The 15,667-nt window shown below is 43.1% G+C and overlaps 2 protein-coding genes across 2 annotated transcripts in view; one reads left to right on the plus strand and one right to left on the minus strand.

Moving 5' to 3' along the window:
• Positions 1-2,447: 2,447 nt before the first annotated feature.
• On the minus strand, positions 2,448-3,939 carry LOC120937844. The gene is made up of 2 exons (XM_040351358.1): positions 3,342-3,939; positions 2,448-3,287 (listed from the first exon to the last, which is right to left on the minus strand). Exons 1-2 carry the CDS (start codon positions 3,777-3,779, stop codon positions 2,472-2,474), a joined length of 1,254 nt encoding a protein of 417 aa, XP_040207292.1. The 5' UTR covers positions 3,780-3,939; the 3' UTR covers positions 2,448-2,471.
• A 445-nt stretch (positions 3,940-4,384) lies between these two features.
• Positions 4,385-15,667, plus strand: part of LOC120937845 — a 29,052-nt gene continuing 17,769 nt past the window's right edge. The window contains exon 1 of the mRNA XM_040351359.1: positions 4,385-5,795. Within this exon, the coding sequence (XP_040207293.1) occupies positions 4,543-5,795 (1,253 nt within the window). The 5' untranslated portion in view covers positions 4,385-4,542. The remainder of the gene's footprint in view (positions 5,796-15,667) is intronic.

A 15,667-nucleotide genomic window follows, 5' to 3' on the forward strand; every position in this document is an offset into this window, starting at 1 on the left:
ACATGTTATTCTTACCGGTGCTCCTGGCCTCTCCCCTGCACGCAGTGCTCCCGGAGAAAACAGCTTGCCCTGGGGGGCACCGCTGCATGCTCACTCTCGAGATGCTGCTTTATGCGTCCACTAGACACAAAGAGCTGCAGTTTAACCTGCCATTTCCTTATAACCTCACTGGCTGTAATTGACAGCAGTGAGAGCCAATGGGCTCACACTGGTGTCTCAGCCAATGAGGAGGGAGAGCCCCGGGACAGACAAGGCTATTGGGAACATCGCTGGATCAGATGGAGCTCAGGTAAAGATCGGGGGGGGGGGGGGGTGCTGAACCCCAAGTTTTTTTCCCTCATGCATAGAATACAAGATGGTAGAGCTGCACGATTAATCATTAAGAATTGAAACTGCAATCTTTTTCCCTAGCATGTCATATCTTTCTAACAAGTGCAGAGAGTTCTCACAGCTGGAAAAACAAAATCCAGGCAGCCTGCCAAGTTTTATCAAGCCTAGGTTCACATTGGAGCGATGTGTCATGCGATTTGAGAGATCAAATCGCATGACAAGTCGCAGCCTATTGGCAGTAATGGCACTGTTCCAATCAGTGCGACACCGATTTTGCGGCTCTGCACCGATTTGCAAAAGTAGTTTCTGCACTACTTTTGCCGATTTCAATAGACATCTGTGTATGAAGCCACACAGATGTCTATCAAGTAGCACCTGAAATCGCGTTGACCTTGTTACTTTGAAATCACGCTCCTTCGAGTGAAGTAGCACGATTTCAAAGTAGCATCAATGTGAACCAGGGCTAAAACATGCCAATAAGTAGAAACAAAGTATCTCTTCGTTCTTTTACCAAAGGAAAGAACTCCCATGTAGATGAAGAAAGTTTAACCGTTTAAAGACCAAACCTTTTCTGACATTTGTTGCTTACACATAAAAATCATTTTTTTCTGCTAGAAAATTGCCTGGAAGGAGGTGAATGACTGCACTAAAGGTAAAGGAAGCTATTTAAAGTGGAGGTTCACCCGATTTTGTCACTTTGTATGAATTACTAGTCCCCCCCGATGTACATAACGATTTCGCTATTGAAAAAAATTCTAACATTAAAGTCCATAACCACCACTTTTGTAAAAGTGGGAAAGAAGATCAAACTAGAACAAACGCCATCTTTTTTTACCACTTTCTGTGGTTCTGTTACAGATTTTTTTGTAATATTTTAATATTACATCTAGCAGAGCCAGCATAGTAAGGGCATTTACTTTCGGCTGTTTTTTTTTCTCCGTACATACCTTTATATTCCGTTTTTGTCCAGAGCTTCCGGGTTCCGATGACTGCGGGACTGGGCGTTCCTATCCTTCCGTTCGATGATTGACGGCTTGTGAAACAGGTGACCTGTCGCACAACGCGCGTCACCAAATGTCGGGAAATAGCCGAGCTGCGAGTCGGCACTATACGGCGCCTGCGCAGTCAGCTTTACACGGCGGGCGCAGGCGCCGTATAGTGCCGACTCGCAGCTCGGCTATTTCCGGAAATCTGGTGACGCGCGTTGTGCGACAGGTCACCTGTTTCACAAGCCGTCAATCATTGAACCAAAGGATAGGAACGCCCAGTCCTGCAGTCATCGGAACCCTGCGGCAGGGATAGGAACGCCCAGTCCCGGAGTCATCAGAACGCGGAAGCCCTGGACCAAATCAGAATATAAAGGCAAGTACGGAGAAAAAAAAACTGCCGAAAGTATATGCCCTTACTATGCTGGCTCTAATGTTAAAAATTTGTTTTTAGGGTGAACCTCCACTTTAACTTCTCGTCCTACTATCAACAGTTTCACAATACAGGAAGTGAGGGGGAAAAATAAAAATAAAAAAAATCTTCAAAAGCAATAAAGAGAACAAACTGATTTTTTTTAGTTGAGTAGAACCCCTGTCAAAATTGTATTGCCATGTCCCTACTGCACATTATTCCTCACTTCCTGTTCGAGGAAATCATTGTCACTAGTAAGGATGAGCTCCAGCGTGTTCGCATAGTACACGTGCAGAGTCCGCCAGGAAGTCAGCACGGCGCTGCGCTAATCACAGCCAGGGAGACATTGTCCCGATGCTCGGCTGCAGAGATCGGGGAAATGTCTCCCTGGCTGTGATTAGCGCAGCACCATGCAGACTTCCTGGCGGACTCTGTACGTGTACTATGCGAACACGCTGGAGCTCATCCTTAGTCACTCGGGCAGCCGGTACAGAAAGCACTGCCACCTGAATGTTAGAGAATGGTAAAAGATTGACAGGGGGTTTAAGCCTTCACCATTGTAAAAAAAAAAAGAAAAAAAAAATTTGGCAGAAAACTGTACGAAAAACAGCTGACATAGGGAGAGAGATCAAGGATTGGTAAACACATGCCAAACAAAATCCAAGTTATTCTGTCTGGAACCTCTTCAGGAAAATAAAACAGCCGTCATTGAGAACACATTCACGATTTTCACAGCATCAAGGCTACTTTAATCTGCCAGAATCCTTCAGGAATCTGATAACAGAAGGGATGTCCATTCCTTGAAATTCAGGATTTGTTGCAACAAGTTTCTGGAAATCTCTGACCACTTCGGACTCATCCATGTTTTTAATACTGTTGAAAAATAAGTCAGTGGCTTCATTTTTAGGGGTGAAGTCTGAGGGAGGATTTGAGTTGTCTTCGAGCAAGATAGTTTTAAAATCTGATAAATGGGACTTTAAAATCCCCGGTGTTTCTCGGGCAGTCCTGCTTGTGTCTGTCAGTGAAGCTTTAGGCTGATGACCGGTCTTTTTCCTCTTTGCTTCTTCTTCAAGAAAGCGTTTCAATGCTTTAATGCAGTTTTGGGTAATTGTCCGAATGAAGACGACATCTTTATCATCAGAGATCACAAAATTAGCAAAATATCCAAAAAATTCATTATTTGTTCTGAACTCTAATTCCTGTGTAGCTGTACAATCCATTGTAATGGCCTGGCTCTTATTATAGTGTGAGCTCCCATCCTTTGGAATGTGTGCCATTGAGGGTAAGACATCCTGGTCACCGCCAGGGGAACGCCTGCTCCTCTTGGCCAAAGGTGGTAATGGACTCAGTTTTGAGTGAGAACAGTTTCCACTCTTACATTTGGATGGTGGAGCGTCCTCCAAGGCTTTACACGTTTTACCGTCACTCTCAGGTTTGGATGGTGGAGCGTCCTCGAAGGCTTTACACGTTTTACCGTCACTCTCAGGTTTGGATGGTGGAGCGTCCTCGAAGGCTTTACACGTTTTACCGTCACTCTCAGGTTTGGATGGTGGAGCGTCCTCGGAGGCTTTGCGCGTTTTACCGTCACTCTCGGGTTTGGATGGTGGAGCGTCCTCCATACCTTCGCCGGCCTTGTATCCGGAACTGGGCAATAAGTAGGTTAAAAGTTCCCTTATATAACGTTCATTGTGTAATGATTCGGTGAGATGTAAAACTATTGTCTTCAAGTTGGCATTCTCCACTTTGCACAGCTGGCAGGAGTAGTTATACTGTAAGTCCTTCTTCACCTCTGTGACATATTCCATGCCCACAATGGGCTGTGTTTTTACGTGGGCCTTCAGGAAGTTGCCCAATTGCCTTCCATCGTTCTCATCCTCGGGTTTAATTGACTGCAGTATACGGTTATGTTTGTAGCCCTGGACGTGTTCAGCCAGCTGCACTACTGAGGTGCACTGTACAGAGCAGACATCACAGTAATAATTCAGAGTCTTGCTGCACGAGGCTCCCTTCTGTGTGTTCTCTCCGGAAACCTGTTCTCTCCGAAGCGACATTATTTTTTATCCGCCTTCCTTAGGGGACAGGTGAGCTGCACACTCTGCTTACAGACATCAGACGTCTTATCGCCGATACTTGGTGGTCTACTTCCGGTGTTTCTTCCGGAATGTGTAACGGAAGTAACGTTTCGTCGCCGCCATCTTGCTACACCCCACACTCCCCCACATTAAGTATACACTGAGAAGGGGGTAAGCGGACATATTGTTACACCCACCGGAGTTTTGCATTATACACGTTTTTTTAACAGTAAAATTAGTTTATATAGTGAAATACAACTCGATCTTACTGTTTAGAAGTTGATCTTTAAATCAGATTGACGAACCTGTAAGATCAGGACGATTGTCGCAGCTTTTTAAAATTCAACATTTAAAGAGTAAGACGGAGTTCTAAGCACTGTATTTTACTATTTAAACTCACTTTACCGTGTAAATGGCAAAACTCCGGTGGATGTAATAAGATGTCCGCTTGCTCCTTCTCAGTGTAGCCTTACTGTGGACGATCGGGGTGTAGCAAGATGGCGGCGACAAAACGTCACTTCCGTTACACTTTCTGACGGATCGCCATATCTGACGTGCGTGTTCACTGGGCATGCGCTTCTCAACTATTCAGCTCTCTAGGTTGCTTCAGTTGAACGTTCTAGGCTCACTCTGCATGACGTCACTCCGCCTGCGCCGGAAGGGGAACATCAAGTATTCGTGATAAGACGTCTGAGACCCGAATGTGGAGCCGATCTGTCCCCTAAGTCAAGCGGATAGTAAAATGGCGCTCTCCGGTCCACAGGTTATCGGAGAGAACGCACAAAGTGGCAAGCGGAATTATTACTGTGATATCTGCTGTAAAATGTGCGAGTCAGCAAATTCGCTGGCTGGACACTTCACGGGCAACAAGCATAAACATAAACTGAAGTTAATTAAACCCCAGGAGCAGAACGATGCATCCCGATTGAGCGTCTTCCTGAAGGCCCACATGAAAGAAGAGCCCATTGTGGGCCTGGAATATGTCATAGAGAGGAAGGAGGAGGACTACTCATATACATATTCCTGCCAGCTGTGCGGCTTGCAGATTTGCAACTTGCAGATCATAGTTTCTCATCTCGTAAATCCATCACACGCTACATGTTATATTAAGAAACATTTTTCGATCTTATTTCCCCAATGCATCAAAGTACGCACCAAACGTGGTATTGCGCAAAGTTTGAGAGATGTTGCAGTAATGATTCTGGAAGGGCAGGGGCATAAGAAAGAAATTCAGGTCGTGCTTCCTGATAGTGACGGTAAAATGAGGGAAGCCTCCGAGGACACCCCACCATCCAAACCGGAGAGTGACAGTAAAACGAAGGAAGCCTCCAAGGACACCCCCCCATCCAAACCGGAGAGTGACGGTAAAATGAGGGAAGCCTCCAAGGACACCCCACCATCCAAACCTAAGAGTGACGGTAAAACGAAGGAAGCCTCCAAGGACACCCCACCATCCAAACCTAAGAGTGGCAGTAAAACGAAGGAAGCCTCCAAGGACACCCCACCATCCAAACCTAAGAGTGGAAATATTTCTCAATTAAAATTGAGTCCATTACCATATCAGGAGAGCCGTGAAATTTACCGCTACAATAAGTTGTTCCAAAAATATATTAGCAATGACCCACCTTTGGCCAAGAGGCGCAGGTGTTCCCCTGGCGGTGACCAGGATGTCTTACCCTCAACAGCGCACACTTCAAAGCATGGGAGCTCACACTATAATAAGAGCCAGGCCATTACAATGGATTGTACAGCTACACAGGAATTAGAGTTCAGAACAAATGATGAATTTTTTGAATATTTTGCTAATTTTGTGATCTCTGATGATGAAGATGTCGTCTTTATTCGGACAATTGCCCAAAACTGCATTAAGACATTGACAAGCTTTCTGGAAGAAGATGCAGAGAGGCAGAAGACCGGTCATCAGCCTGAGGCTCCATTCAAGGACACAAGCAGGACTGCCCAAGTAATCCCGGGGATTTTAGAGGACGAAACACAATCGCATTTATCAAATTCTGAAACTTCGTTGCTCAAAGACCACTCAAATCCCCCATCAGACCCCATCCCTAAAAATGAAGCCACCGACTTATTTTTCAACAGTATTAAAGTGGTTATAAACCCTCGAAAAAAAAATCCTGCAAGACAAAGGCATAATGAGCTATGGTGAGGAGGGGGCGGAGCGGCTCGCGGAGAGCCAGGGCCAGGTGTCAGTCCAGGGATCGGGCAGATCCTAACTCTGTGGTCATAATGATGCGGAGTGTCCCTGTCAATACACACAAAGTCCTAAGAAGTAATCTACCCGTAAAATAGGAGTGTACTTTCTCACTTTTCATGCTGCAACTGCTGCTGAACTCACCTTGGATACTGAAAAATTGTTCTGGATCTGACACTCTCAGTAGAATTGATGTCTTTGGTCCCCCGCAGCGCTCACTGAACTAATGCCCTTTGTGTCACCACTGTCTCATGTAGGGATGTGGAGTTCAGCAAGATTTGTCAGTGGGGGACCCAGGAAATCAACACTCCTGAAAGTGTCTGTTTCCCTGTGAATTCCACAGCACATTTTTTTAGGATTAGAGCAGCACTAATATGAGCAGGCGGGAGAAAAAGGTAATTTACAAACTTTTATTTTACAGGTAAATACATTCTTAGCAGCTTTTGTAGAGCCTTTTTAAGGGAACACACAGAAAAACATTATTGCTATAATATACAGACCAGGTATAAGACGTATCAGCAGTTTTTGGTTTAATTTTCTTGGGTTCATAATAAAGATGTGACTTTACATTTAATTTCATAATAAAGATGCACTTTTATATTTCATAAGTCCCATCTGAAGTGCTGAACGATACATTTGTTTGTAATAAACTTGTTTTCACCTAAATCCTGTAAACCCAGCTTACTTGCTACAGGAGTTGGCTGTATATTCATTTTTTTTTCTCTTTTCTTTGTAAGGATTCTCCCAAATGCTCTGGGATCCCCCAAATCCAGTGATCTGAATTCTTAAGTTGCAACTTTCTGATCTATTTGCTGCAATTTTGAAGACGTACTGACCTTGAACAGTATTTGATTTTCTAATTTAGTTTTTTAGGGTAAGTGACAAAGTACTGAAGCTAGAGTTAGTATGCCAGGAAATTTGTATTTCCAGATGGAGTTCAGCAGTGACTGCTTCCATACTTCTGTCAATACAGGTTTCCTTTAAATTATATCTAAGGCTATAACTTTTTTTATTTTGGTTAAGTTCACTATTGGGAACATCTTACACCTTGTTACACCCATATAACCTATTGGTGCATATAACCTATTTCTTCCCCACCCCCCCACTTCCTGTCACAAAAAGAGCGTGGCTGTGCTACACAGCAGAATCTTTCATTCACAGTACTGACAACCTTTGCGGCTGATGGCTTGAGGTTCTCAATGAACTAGGAAAGTGCTTGTGAGCATTCTCGTAGTTCATTGATTCTTCCTGGACTGAAGTAACTGCCTACCCATAAAGGAGGTAAGGGCAGACAGCTACACTTACAGTCTGCAGGAGGCGGATATTGCACCCGCGATCTGCTGATTGCAGGTGCAGTGCTTTACAGGCTCTTAAAGCGGTGGTTCACCTGAATTTTTTTTTAAAAGCCAGCAGCTAAAAATACAGCAGCTGCTGACTTTAAAAAAATGGACACTTACCTGTCCAGTATGCAAACATATTAGCCAGCACACCGAGGATCATTTAGAAAAACGTCCAGAAATTCTTTAATGCATAGAAACGATCAAAACAGCAACTTTTCGAGGTCGCACAGGACCTCTTCGTCAGGCTAATTTTCATTTGCCTGACGAAGAGGTCCTGTGCGACCTTGAAACGTTGCTGTTTTGATCGTTTCTATGCATTAAAGAATTTCTGGACGTTTTTCTTTTTTTTTTTTTTTTTTTTTTTTTTATCAATACATTTTTATTGGGTTTATCAATTTACAACACTTGAGATAGTTGCATTCAATATACAACTTGAGTAATATAAATCATCATGTACAGGCAAACAATTAACAGAAAAAGAATACGGTACTCAGCGACCTAGGCCAGTCTACCCCAATTGGGTACAAACTGTAGGACTGGGAGGTCACCAAGATGATCAGAGGTACACCTATACAGCTAAAGTAAAGACAAATAAAGGAGGGGGGAAGGGATGGAGAAAATTAAAATAAAGGCTGCCGTTAGTCATTATCTATACCAAAGATTCAGTATTTTATACTGTTATTCTTCAGACTATAGGAAGATTATTAAAGTAAGGAATCTTTTAAATATTTGGAAGCTTTCGGGTGGGTTAACCACATTTTCCATTTTCTACGATAGGGGATTATAGAATCATTCTTATAGGCTAATAATAGTTCTAATTGAGCTTGGGTGTTTAATCTGGTGATGACCATTGGTAGGTTTGGGGCATCTGCGGATTTCCATAGAGAGGCCACTGTAATTCTTGAGGCTATCAAAATATGTAAGACAATAGTCCTATACAAAGTGGGGTATTTGTCTAGATCTATACCTAATAATGCGTTAGTAGGAGTAAGCTTGGTAAGGTTGCCCGTAAGATTGGCGATAAAGGATGAGATAGAGTTCCAAAAACTTTTTAGAGTCTTGCAACTCCAAAGCGTGTGCAGGAGGTTTCCCGTTTGCTCGTTACATTTCCAACAGATGTCGGATGCTGTTGGATAAATTTTGGATAACTTGTATGGTGTTAAGTACCATCTATTAATTATTTTTTGGGCATTATCCCAGTGTTCAATGCAAGAGGATGACTTACTTATTGTTTGAAATGCTTTAATCCACTGAGTCGGGGAAAAAATTTGGTCCAGATCCTTTTCCCATTTCAGCATATTTGTGTTTTTGGTAAAGAGTTGGGAGGATAAGACATCGTAGAAGAAAGATAAACCTTTCTTTTTATCATTTTTCTGAGGAGAGAGGAACTCCCAAAGGTTCATAGGGATTTCGATCAAATTACTGGGAGAGAAATCTTTCAGTCGGGCACACTTACCAATCTTAGTCTCGATGATGTTCTTAACATTAGGGGGTAGGTTCTGGTATAGATTATATCCATTACTGATCCACTCGTTTACAGAGAATCTGATTCTGCAATAATTAATGACTTCTGTGGGAAGATGTAATTTAGCCTTTTTCTCTACATGTCTGGTTTTTGAGAGAATGTGTTTCCAAGCGAATAAAGTAGTTTTAATGCTTATTAGGTTGGGGATTGTTATCTTGGGGATAATGGCGCTAGCTATTGCGAGAGAAGGGAGGTCAAAATTGTGTGTGGCTAGACGTTCAATGTTTACCCATAATTTGTCATTTGTTGGGTTAAACCAATGTTTCATCTGATCTAAGATAGAAGCAAAATAATAATTTCTAATGTCTGGGAGGCCCATTCCACCGGAATTTTTTTTAGTAGTAAGGATCGAGAAAGCAACTCTGGGTTTTTGTTTGTTCCAGATAAATTGTCTAAGTTTGCTGTCTAGTTGTTTAAAGAACTTAGCTGGAATTGGTATGGGGAGGCATCTAAAGAGATATAAAATTTTAGGTAAAGTTTGCATCTTGAAAGCGGCTATTTTACCAACCCAGGATAAGTTGGTTTTTTGAATATGTGATAAGTCACGGGATATTTGGCCTAAAAGTGTGGGGAAATTGGCATCATACATTTTTGTTGGAGGAAATGTGAGTTGGATCCCTAGGTATGTTATCGATTTGTTGTCCCAATTGTATTTATGTGTTGTGCGTAGAGAGTTGATTGTCGAGTCTGGTATGTTCATAGGGAGGATAAAGCATTTTTCCTGATTGATTTTATAGTATGAGACATCTTTGAATTTTTCTAGTATTGCGTGTATTGTAGGCAGAGATATATCAGGTTCTGTCAGTGTCAATATGATATCGTCTGCGAATAGTCCTAGTTTGTGCACGTCTTGGCCAATCGTAACACCTCTGACGTTTGGGGATGATCGAATGTATTCTGCTAGGGGTTCTATAGCTAAGGCAAAAATTATAGGGGATAGGGGGCAGCCCTGTCTAGTTCCGTTAGTTAATGGGAAGTTTATAGATAAGATACCTGAAGTGTAGACCTTTGCGTTGGGCTGGGTATATAATGCCATGATTGCTGAGTGGATAAAACCGTTAAAGCCGAATTTAGTTAAGGTTTTTGATATATATTCCCAATGCATTCTGTCGAATGCTTTTTCAGCATCTAAAGCTAAGAGCAGGGCGTGGGTTCGATTATTGTGTATAGAGTTAATAATATTGAGCATTCTTCTTGTGCTATCTGGGGCCTGTCTACTTTTAACAAAGCCAACTTGATCTGGTTTAATTAGAGTGGGAATTATATTAACGAGTCTATTCGCCAGTATCTTTGCGTAGATTTTCAGATCTGAGTTTAGTAGGGAAATGGGCCTATAGTTTAAAGGGGAAGTGGGATCTTTGCCTGATTTAGGTATAGTGATAATTATTGCTTCTAGCAGTTCTTTTGCGAGGGCTTCTGAGTTAGCTGCTTGATTAAATAGGTTGGAAAGATAGGGGACTAGGGTTTCTTCAAAGGCAGTATAATATTCTCCTGATAGGCCATCTGGGCCTGGTGATTTATTTTTCGGTAGTTCGTGTATGACCTTAATAATTTCTTCATCTGATATAGGTTTGTTGAGTAATTCTAATGATGTAGGATCAATGGAAGGAAGGACAATATTGTCTAAAAATGATGAGATGTTATCAGCGTTTGGTTGGGGGGTGAGAGTGTCATTTTTTAGATTATAGAGTGTCTCATAGTACAGTGAGAAAGTATCTGCTATCTCTTTAGGATTGAGGATTGTTTTGCCTGAGGTGTGGTGGGTTAGTTTATGAATTTTGTTCCTTTGTTGGCAAAGTTTTATTTGGGAGGCCATTAACTTACCTGCTCTGTTACCTTGGGAGTAGTATTTTAAATTTAGTTTTTTAAGATATTTGTCATGGTCAGCAATTAATAAGGATCTAAGATCAGATCTAAGGTTATTGAGTTGGCGTTCTAAGATTATGTTTTGGGGGGTTTTTTTGTGTAACTTTTCAAGGTTGGAAATTTCTACTAGTATTGAGTTAATCGTGTTGTTTCTATTTTTTTTCTCTCTAGCGGTGATTTGAATTAAGAGACCTCTAGCATATGCTTTGTGGGTACACCATAGAGTAGTGTTGTTAACGGACATATTATCATTTACATCAAAAAATTCTTTTAGACCTTTTTTCATCACAGATCTATGTTTCTCCTGGGAGAGGATATATGTATTGTTTCTCCAAAGATAATTGTTGGGGCAATTTTGGTTCGAATTAATATCAAGAGTGATTGGAGCGTGATCAGACCATGTTAGGTTGTGAATACTAGCATTCGCTACTTTTGTGAGGAGATTTTTATCTGTGATGAAATAGTCTATTCTGGAGTACGTCTTATGAACATTGGAGAAGAAAGTAAAGTCTTTTTCTGTGGTATGAAGGCATCTCCAGGGGTCGTACAGGTCTTCTGCTGAGAAAATGTTGGAAAGACCCTTTCTGGGAGCTTTTCCTTTCTTGGAGGTGTCCATATCAGGATCCATCGGTGCGTTTAAGTCTCCACAGATCAAGAGGTGGCCTTTCTGAATTTTTCTTGTCTTCCCAATCACTTTTTGGATGAATTGGTGGGGATTTTTATTGGGGGCATAAATATTGACAATAGTGTATGTCACGTTGTCTAAGGTGGCAACCAGAATTATGTATCTTCCTTGGGTGTCAGTTTTGAGATCTATTTGTTGGAACGAGACAGTGTCTTTGATAGCTATAGCCACCCCTTTTTTTTTCTTTCTTTCGTTGCTGGAGAGGAAAATGTGGGGAAAATTATGATGTTTGAAGGTAGGTGTTTTATCCTTAGCGAAATGGGATTCCTGGATGCAAACAACATCACTTCCGAATTTAATTGCATCTGTCCACAATGCTTTTCTTTTATGAGGGCTGTTCAAGCCTTTGACATTGAAAGACATGAGTTTAAGTGGCATATCTTATCAGTTGAGGATGCTTTGTTGTAGATTCAGTCTTGTAGGAGATAGTTTTTTTGTGGGTAGATGGTATATCATTGTGGCGTAGTAATATTGTTTTGCCAGTAGATGGTGGTGTTGCTTTAGAAATAGTGTACAGGCAGCAGAAAAAAAACAGAAAATGGTGAACGAACCAGGGAAGAAAAATCAACAAAAGCTTAGTAAAACTGTGAAAAAAGAATAGGAGTTGTTGTGCTCCAACTCCTGTGTACATGACCATGTACTTCCAATCGATTGGGGGTAAAAACTTGAAGAGAAGTCCAGTCAGGAATTATTCAAAATCTGGATTCCCTGAGCTGCAAAAGGCCCTTAAACATGGGCATAAGAGATTTGTGAGGCCTCAGTTTGTGCCTGGACATTAAAACTTGTCATGAGAGGATTTTTTTTTTTTTAATCACCATGAGAGGATTTTTAAGCTGTTTTCCAGTCCTGGGAAATGGGACCAGGTGTAGTAGTGTCCATTTTGGTATTTTCTTGGTTTGGGAGTAGACCCCATGAGCGGAGGATTTTCAGACCCTGTTCCATTCCGTTAATAGTGTATGAGGTGCCTTTAAAATCTACCAGAATTTTTGTGGGGAAGCCCCATTTGTAAATTATGCCATGGTTTCTCAGCACTTTAGTGATCGAGTTTAGATTTTTGCGAGCTAAGATTGTCGCTTGTGAGAAATCCGAGTAAAGGATTATTCCAGAATACGGATCTGGGAGTGGCGAGTGGCGCCGAGCGAATTGCATCAGTTGTTCCTTGACATTGAAAAAGTGGATCCTAGCAATGACATCTCTAGGTATTTTCTCTGCTATGTAATGCGGTTTAGGTAGTCTATGTGCCCTGTCAATTTCCAGCTCTTGTTGAGGAGTGGCAGGGATTAGATCAGAAATCATGGTTTTAATGAAGCGTTTTAGGTCTGGTGGCTTCACATTCTCAGGTATACCTCTGAATTTTATATTATTTCTCCGATTTCTGTCTTCAATTTGTCCGACTTTGATCCTGAGTTGTCTCATTTCTTCTTCTAGATCAAAGTGGGAGTCCACTAATTCATTGTGCGCAGCAGTGAAATCGCACATTTTATTCTCCATATAATCCACTCTTTCTCCCAGAGCATCAATCTCCAATTTAGATTTGTGCATAAGGCTAATCATATCATGCTGTAATGCACCTCTTAAAGACATGATCATATCTTTAAAGGTAGTGTCCAGTACTGGTAAATCAGTAGTGGGCATAGCCTGTAGTTTTTCATCATAGGGATTTTTGTCCAGGCTGCAGGCAAGGCCTGTATGAGGTGTGTGAGGATTACCTTGTTCAGAGGAGATCCTCCTTTTCTGCCTCACTGGACTCAGCATGTCATCCAGGCGATCGCTGTCAGGCTGGGGCTGTGTAGCTGTGAGATTTTCTCCCTCATGGAGAGAGGGAGCAGCACGCCGTTCTGCATTGCAGTGAGGTGAGGGGGCAGCGCCATCTTGTTCTCTCTGCAGCCCAGCCGGGCTGCAGAATGCGCTGAGTTTGCGGGGTCCCTCACTGTTCTTCCTCTTAGCCGACATGTCTGCTACAGTCCCGGTAAGTTCCAGTATCGCTCTGTGTTGTTTAGGGCTCACAGGTTGCTGTGTAAGTTGCTCAGGGAGATCCGTTCTCAGAGAGCTCCCTCAGAATGCAGCCATACAGTTCTGCGGCTGACCACGCCCCCCTTCTGGACGTTTTTCTAAATGATCCTCGGTGTGCTGGCGAATATGTTTGCATGATTGCCTTTCCGGTTCCCAACTGGTAATCGCTTCAGCCCCCTTCTTTCTTATCGGCCATTTTTCAGGAAGGTGTGCAATTGGAATATTTTTGAGACTTACCTGTCCAGGTCGCCCGCGACGTCGGCAGCCGAAGCCGAGCGGTAGCTCGGCTTTCGGCTTCCCCGCCGGCATCCTCGGTGAGGGAATCGGGAAGTGAAGCGCTGCGGCTTCACTGCCCAGTTCCCTACTGCGCATGCGCGAGTCGCGCTGCTCTGATCCCACTGGTCCCCATTGTGTTCTGGGAGCCGAGTGTTTCCCAGAACACAACGGGGGGGGGGGGTGACGCGGAGGGGCCAGACTCCCTCAGGAGTCTATACCAGGAAGTGGTGCAAATACCTGTTTTATACAGGTATCTGCATCCCCTCCCCCCTGAAAGGTGTTAAATGTGACACCGGAGGGGGGGAGGGTTCCGAAAAGCGGAGGTTCACTTTTGGGTGAACCTCCGCTTTAAGAAAAAAAAAAAAATGTAAATGCACATATTTTTTTACCTGTAAAAAAAAAGTGCATTTATTTATTATTATAAAACCTTTTTTTTTTTTTTAAAGTGATTTTATTCTTTAGAAAGTATATCTAAGGCTATAGCTTTATTTTGAATGGGGTAGAATTAAACATCTATCAGGTGTTTTTTTTTTGTTTCCATTGGGGAGTTTTTTGTGGGGCTGGAGTTTCTCCACCTGGTGCACGCTCCCCCCCCCCACCCCATGTGAATGGCTCACGTGAGGCCCATCTGATGGCGTTTTTGGTTCCGGGTAGAGCCTCCCTTTTGGGGGGTTCTGCCCGTGGACTGGTGGGGCTGCACGCGTGCGCCGGTGGGCTTGGAACATATGACGCCGCCTTGCAAAGCTGTCGGGGGAGCACCGCGCGCTCCAGGCTCATTTGGTCCCAGGGGTTCCTCCACGCATGCACGGTAATCCCCCCCTCTAAACCACGTGCGTGCGTCTGGCGACATATTTAGGTCCCCAGGCAGGTTGTATCCACAGCACTTTGCCTTGAAGGACATCAGTAGAAACCGCTTCTATTTACCAACAGGTAATTACCATTTCCATCTTGGATGTAGGGCCCCCATTGGTCCACATATATAGTATATTCTTTGCGTGATTCATGAAACGCACCAACGTTCATGATGAAGAACCCCAATACTGTCAATGGTTTAATTCAGTGTTGGTACTTTGAAATAAATAAGTTGGTTTTGTGTTGCAGTTTGGGCACTCAGGCTCAAAGAGATTTGCCATCACATACTAATCTATGTGACTTAACCACTTCAATACAAGGCACTTTTACCCCCTTGCTGCCCAGGCTGTCTCCTTTTGAATGACAATTGCGCAGTCATGCAGCACTGTACTCAAACGACATTTTTCCCTTGGTGGTATTTGATCACCACTGGGACGATTAAAAGAAAAAAAAAAGTTTTTCTTTGTTTCTGTTATAAAATTTAGTAAATAAGTACGTTTTTCTCCTTCAGTGACAAGCACTAATGAGCGGCACTGATGGGCACTCATAGGTGTCACTGATAGGCGGCACTATTGGGTGATAATAGATTGCACTGATAGACGTCACAGATTGGCATCCTTGATGGGCACTGATCGACATCACTGTGGTGGGCATGGGTTGGCATCCCCAGTGGGCTTTAGTGTGCATCTTCGATGGGTCTTCACTCTTCACTGATAATCAATGCACTGAGTATCAGCGCAGACCCCCCTGTCAGGAGAGCCGCCAATCGGCTCTCCTTTACCCGCGCCTTGTCAGCGTGAATAGAGGAAAAGCCAATAAACGGCACTTCCTGGTTATGATGTGACCAACTGTGATTGGACACAGCTGATCACACGGTAAAGAACCTTCGTCATAGGCTCTTTACCAAGATCAGAGATGCAGTGTGTCAGAGCGACACACCGCAATACCAATCACAGTAATGCGCGCCCGAGCAGCTTATCCTGCTGGACATCAAATGATGCCCAGTCAGGATAATACAACCTGCGGCCATCATTCTGCATATGGCGGTCGGGAAGTGGCTAAAGTCACAGCGACTTTGAAAAGGTTTCTGCTCTGCTTTGA

Source organism: Rana temporaria, chromosome 4 (genome assembly GCF_905171775.1).
Source record: "Rana temporaria chromosome 4, aRanTem1.1, whole genome shotgun sequence".
In the NCBI taxonomy this organism is placed as follows: Eukaryota; Metazoa; Chordata; class Amphibia; order Anura; family Ranidae; genus Rana; species Rana temporaria.

Coding starts and splice junctions, on each gene's coding strand:
- LOC120937844 (XM_040351358.1), bottom strand. CDS start 3,779: ATGTCGCTTCGGAGAGAACAGGTTTCCGGAGAGAACACACAGAAGGGA. Junction 3,288..3,341: donor AGGCCGGCGAAGGTATGGAG/GACGCTCCACCA, acceptor AAAGCCTCCGAG/GACGCTCCACCATCCAAACC.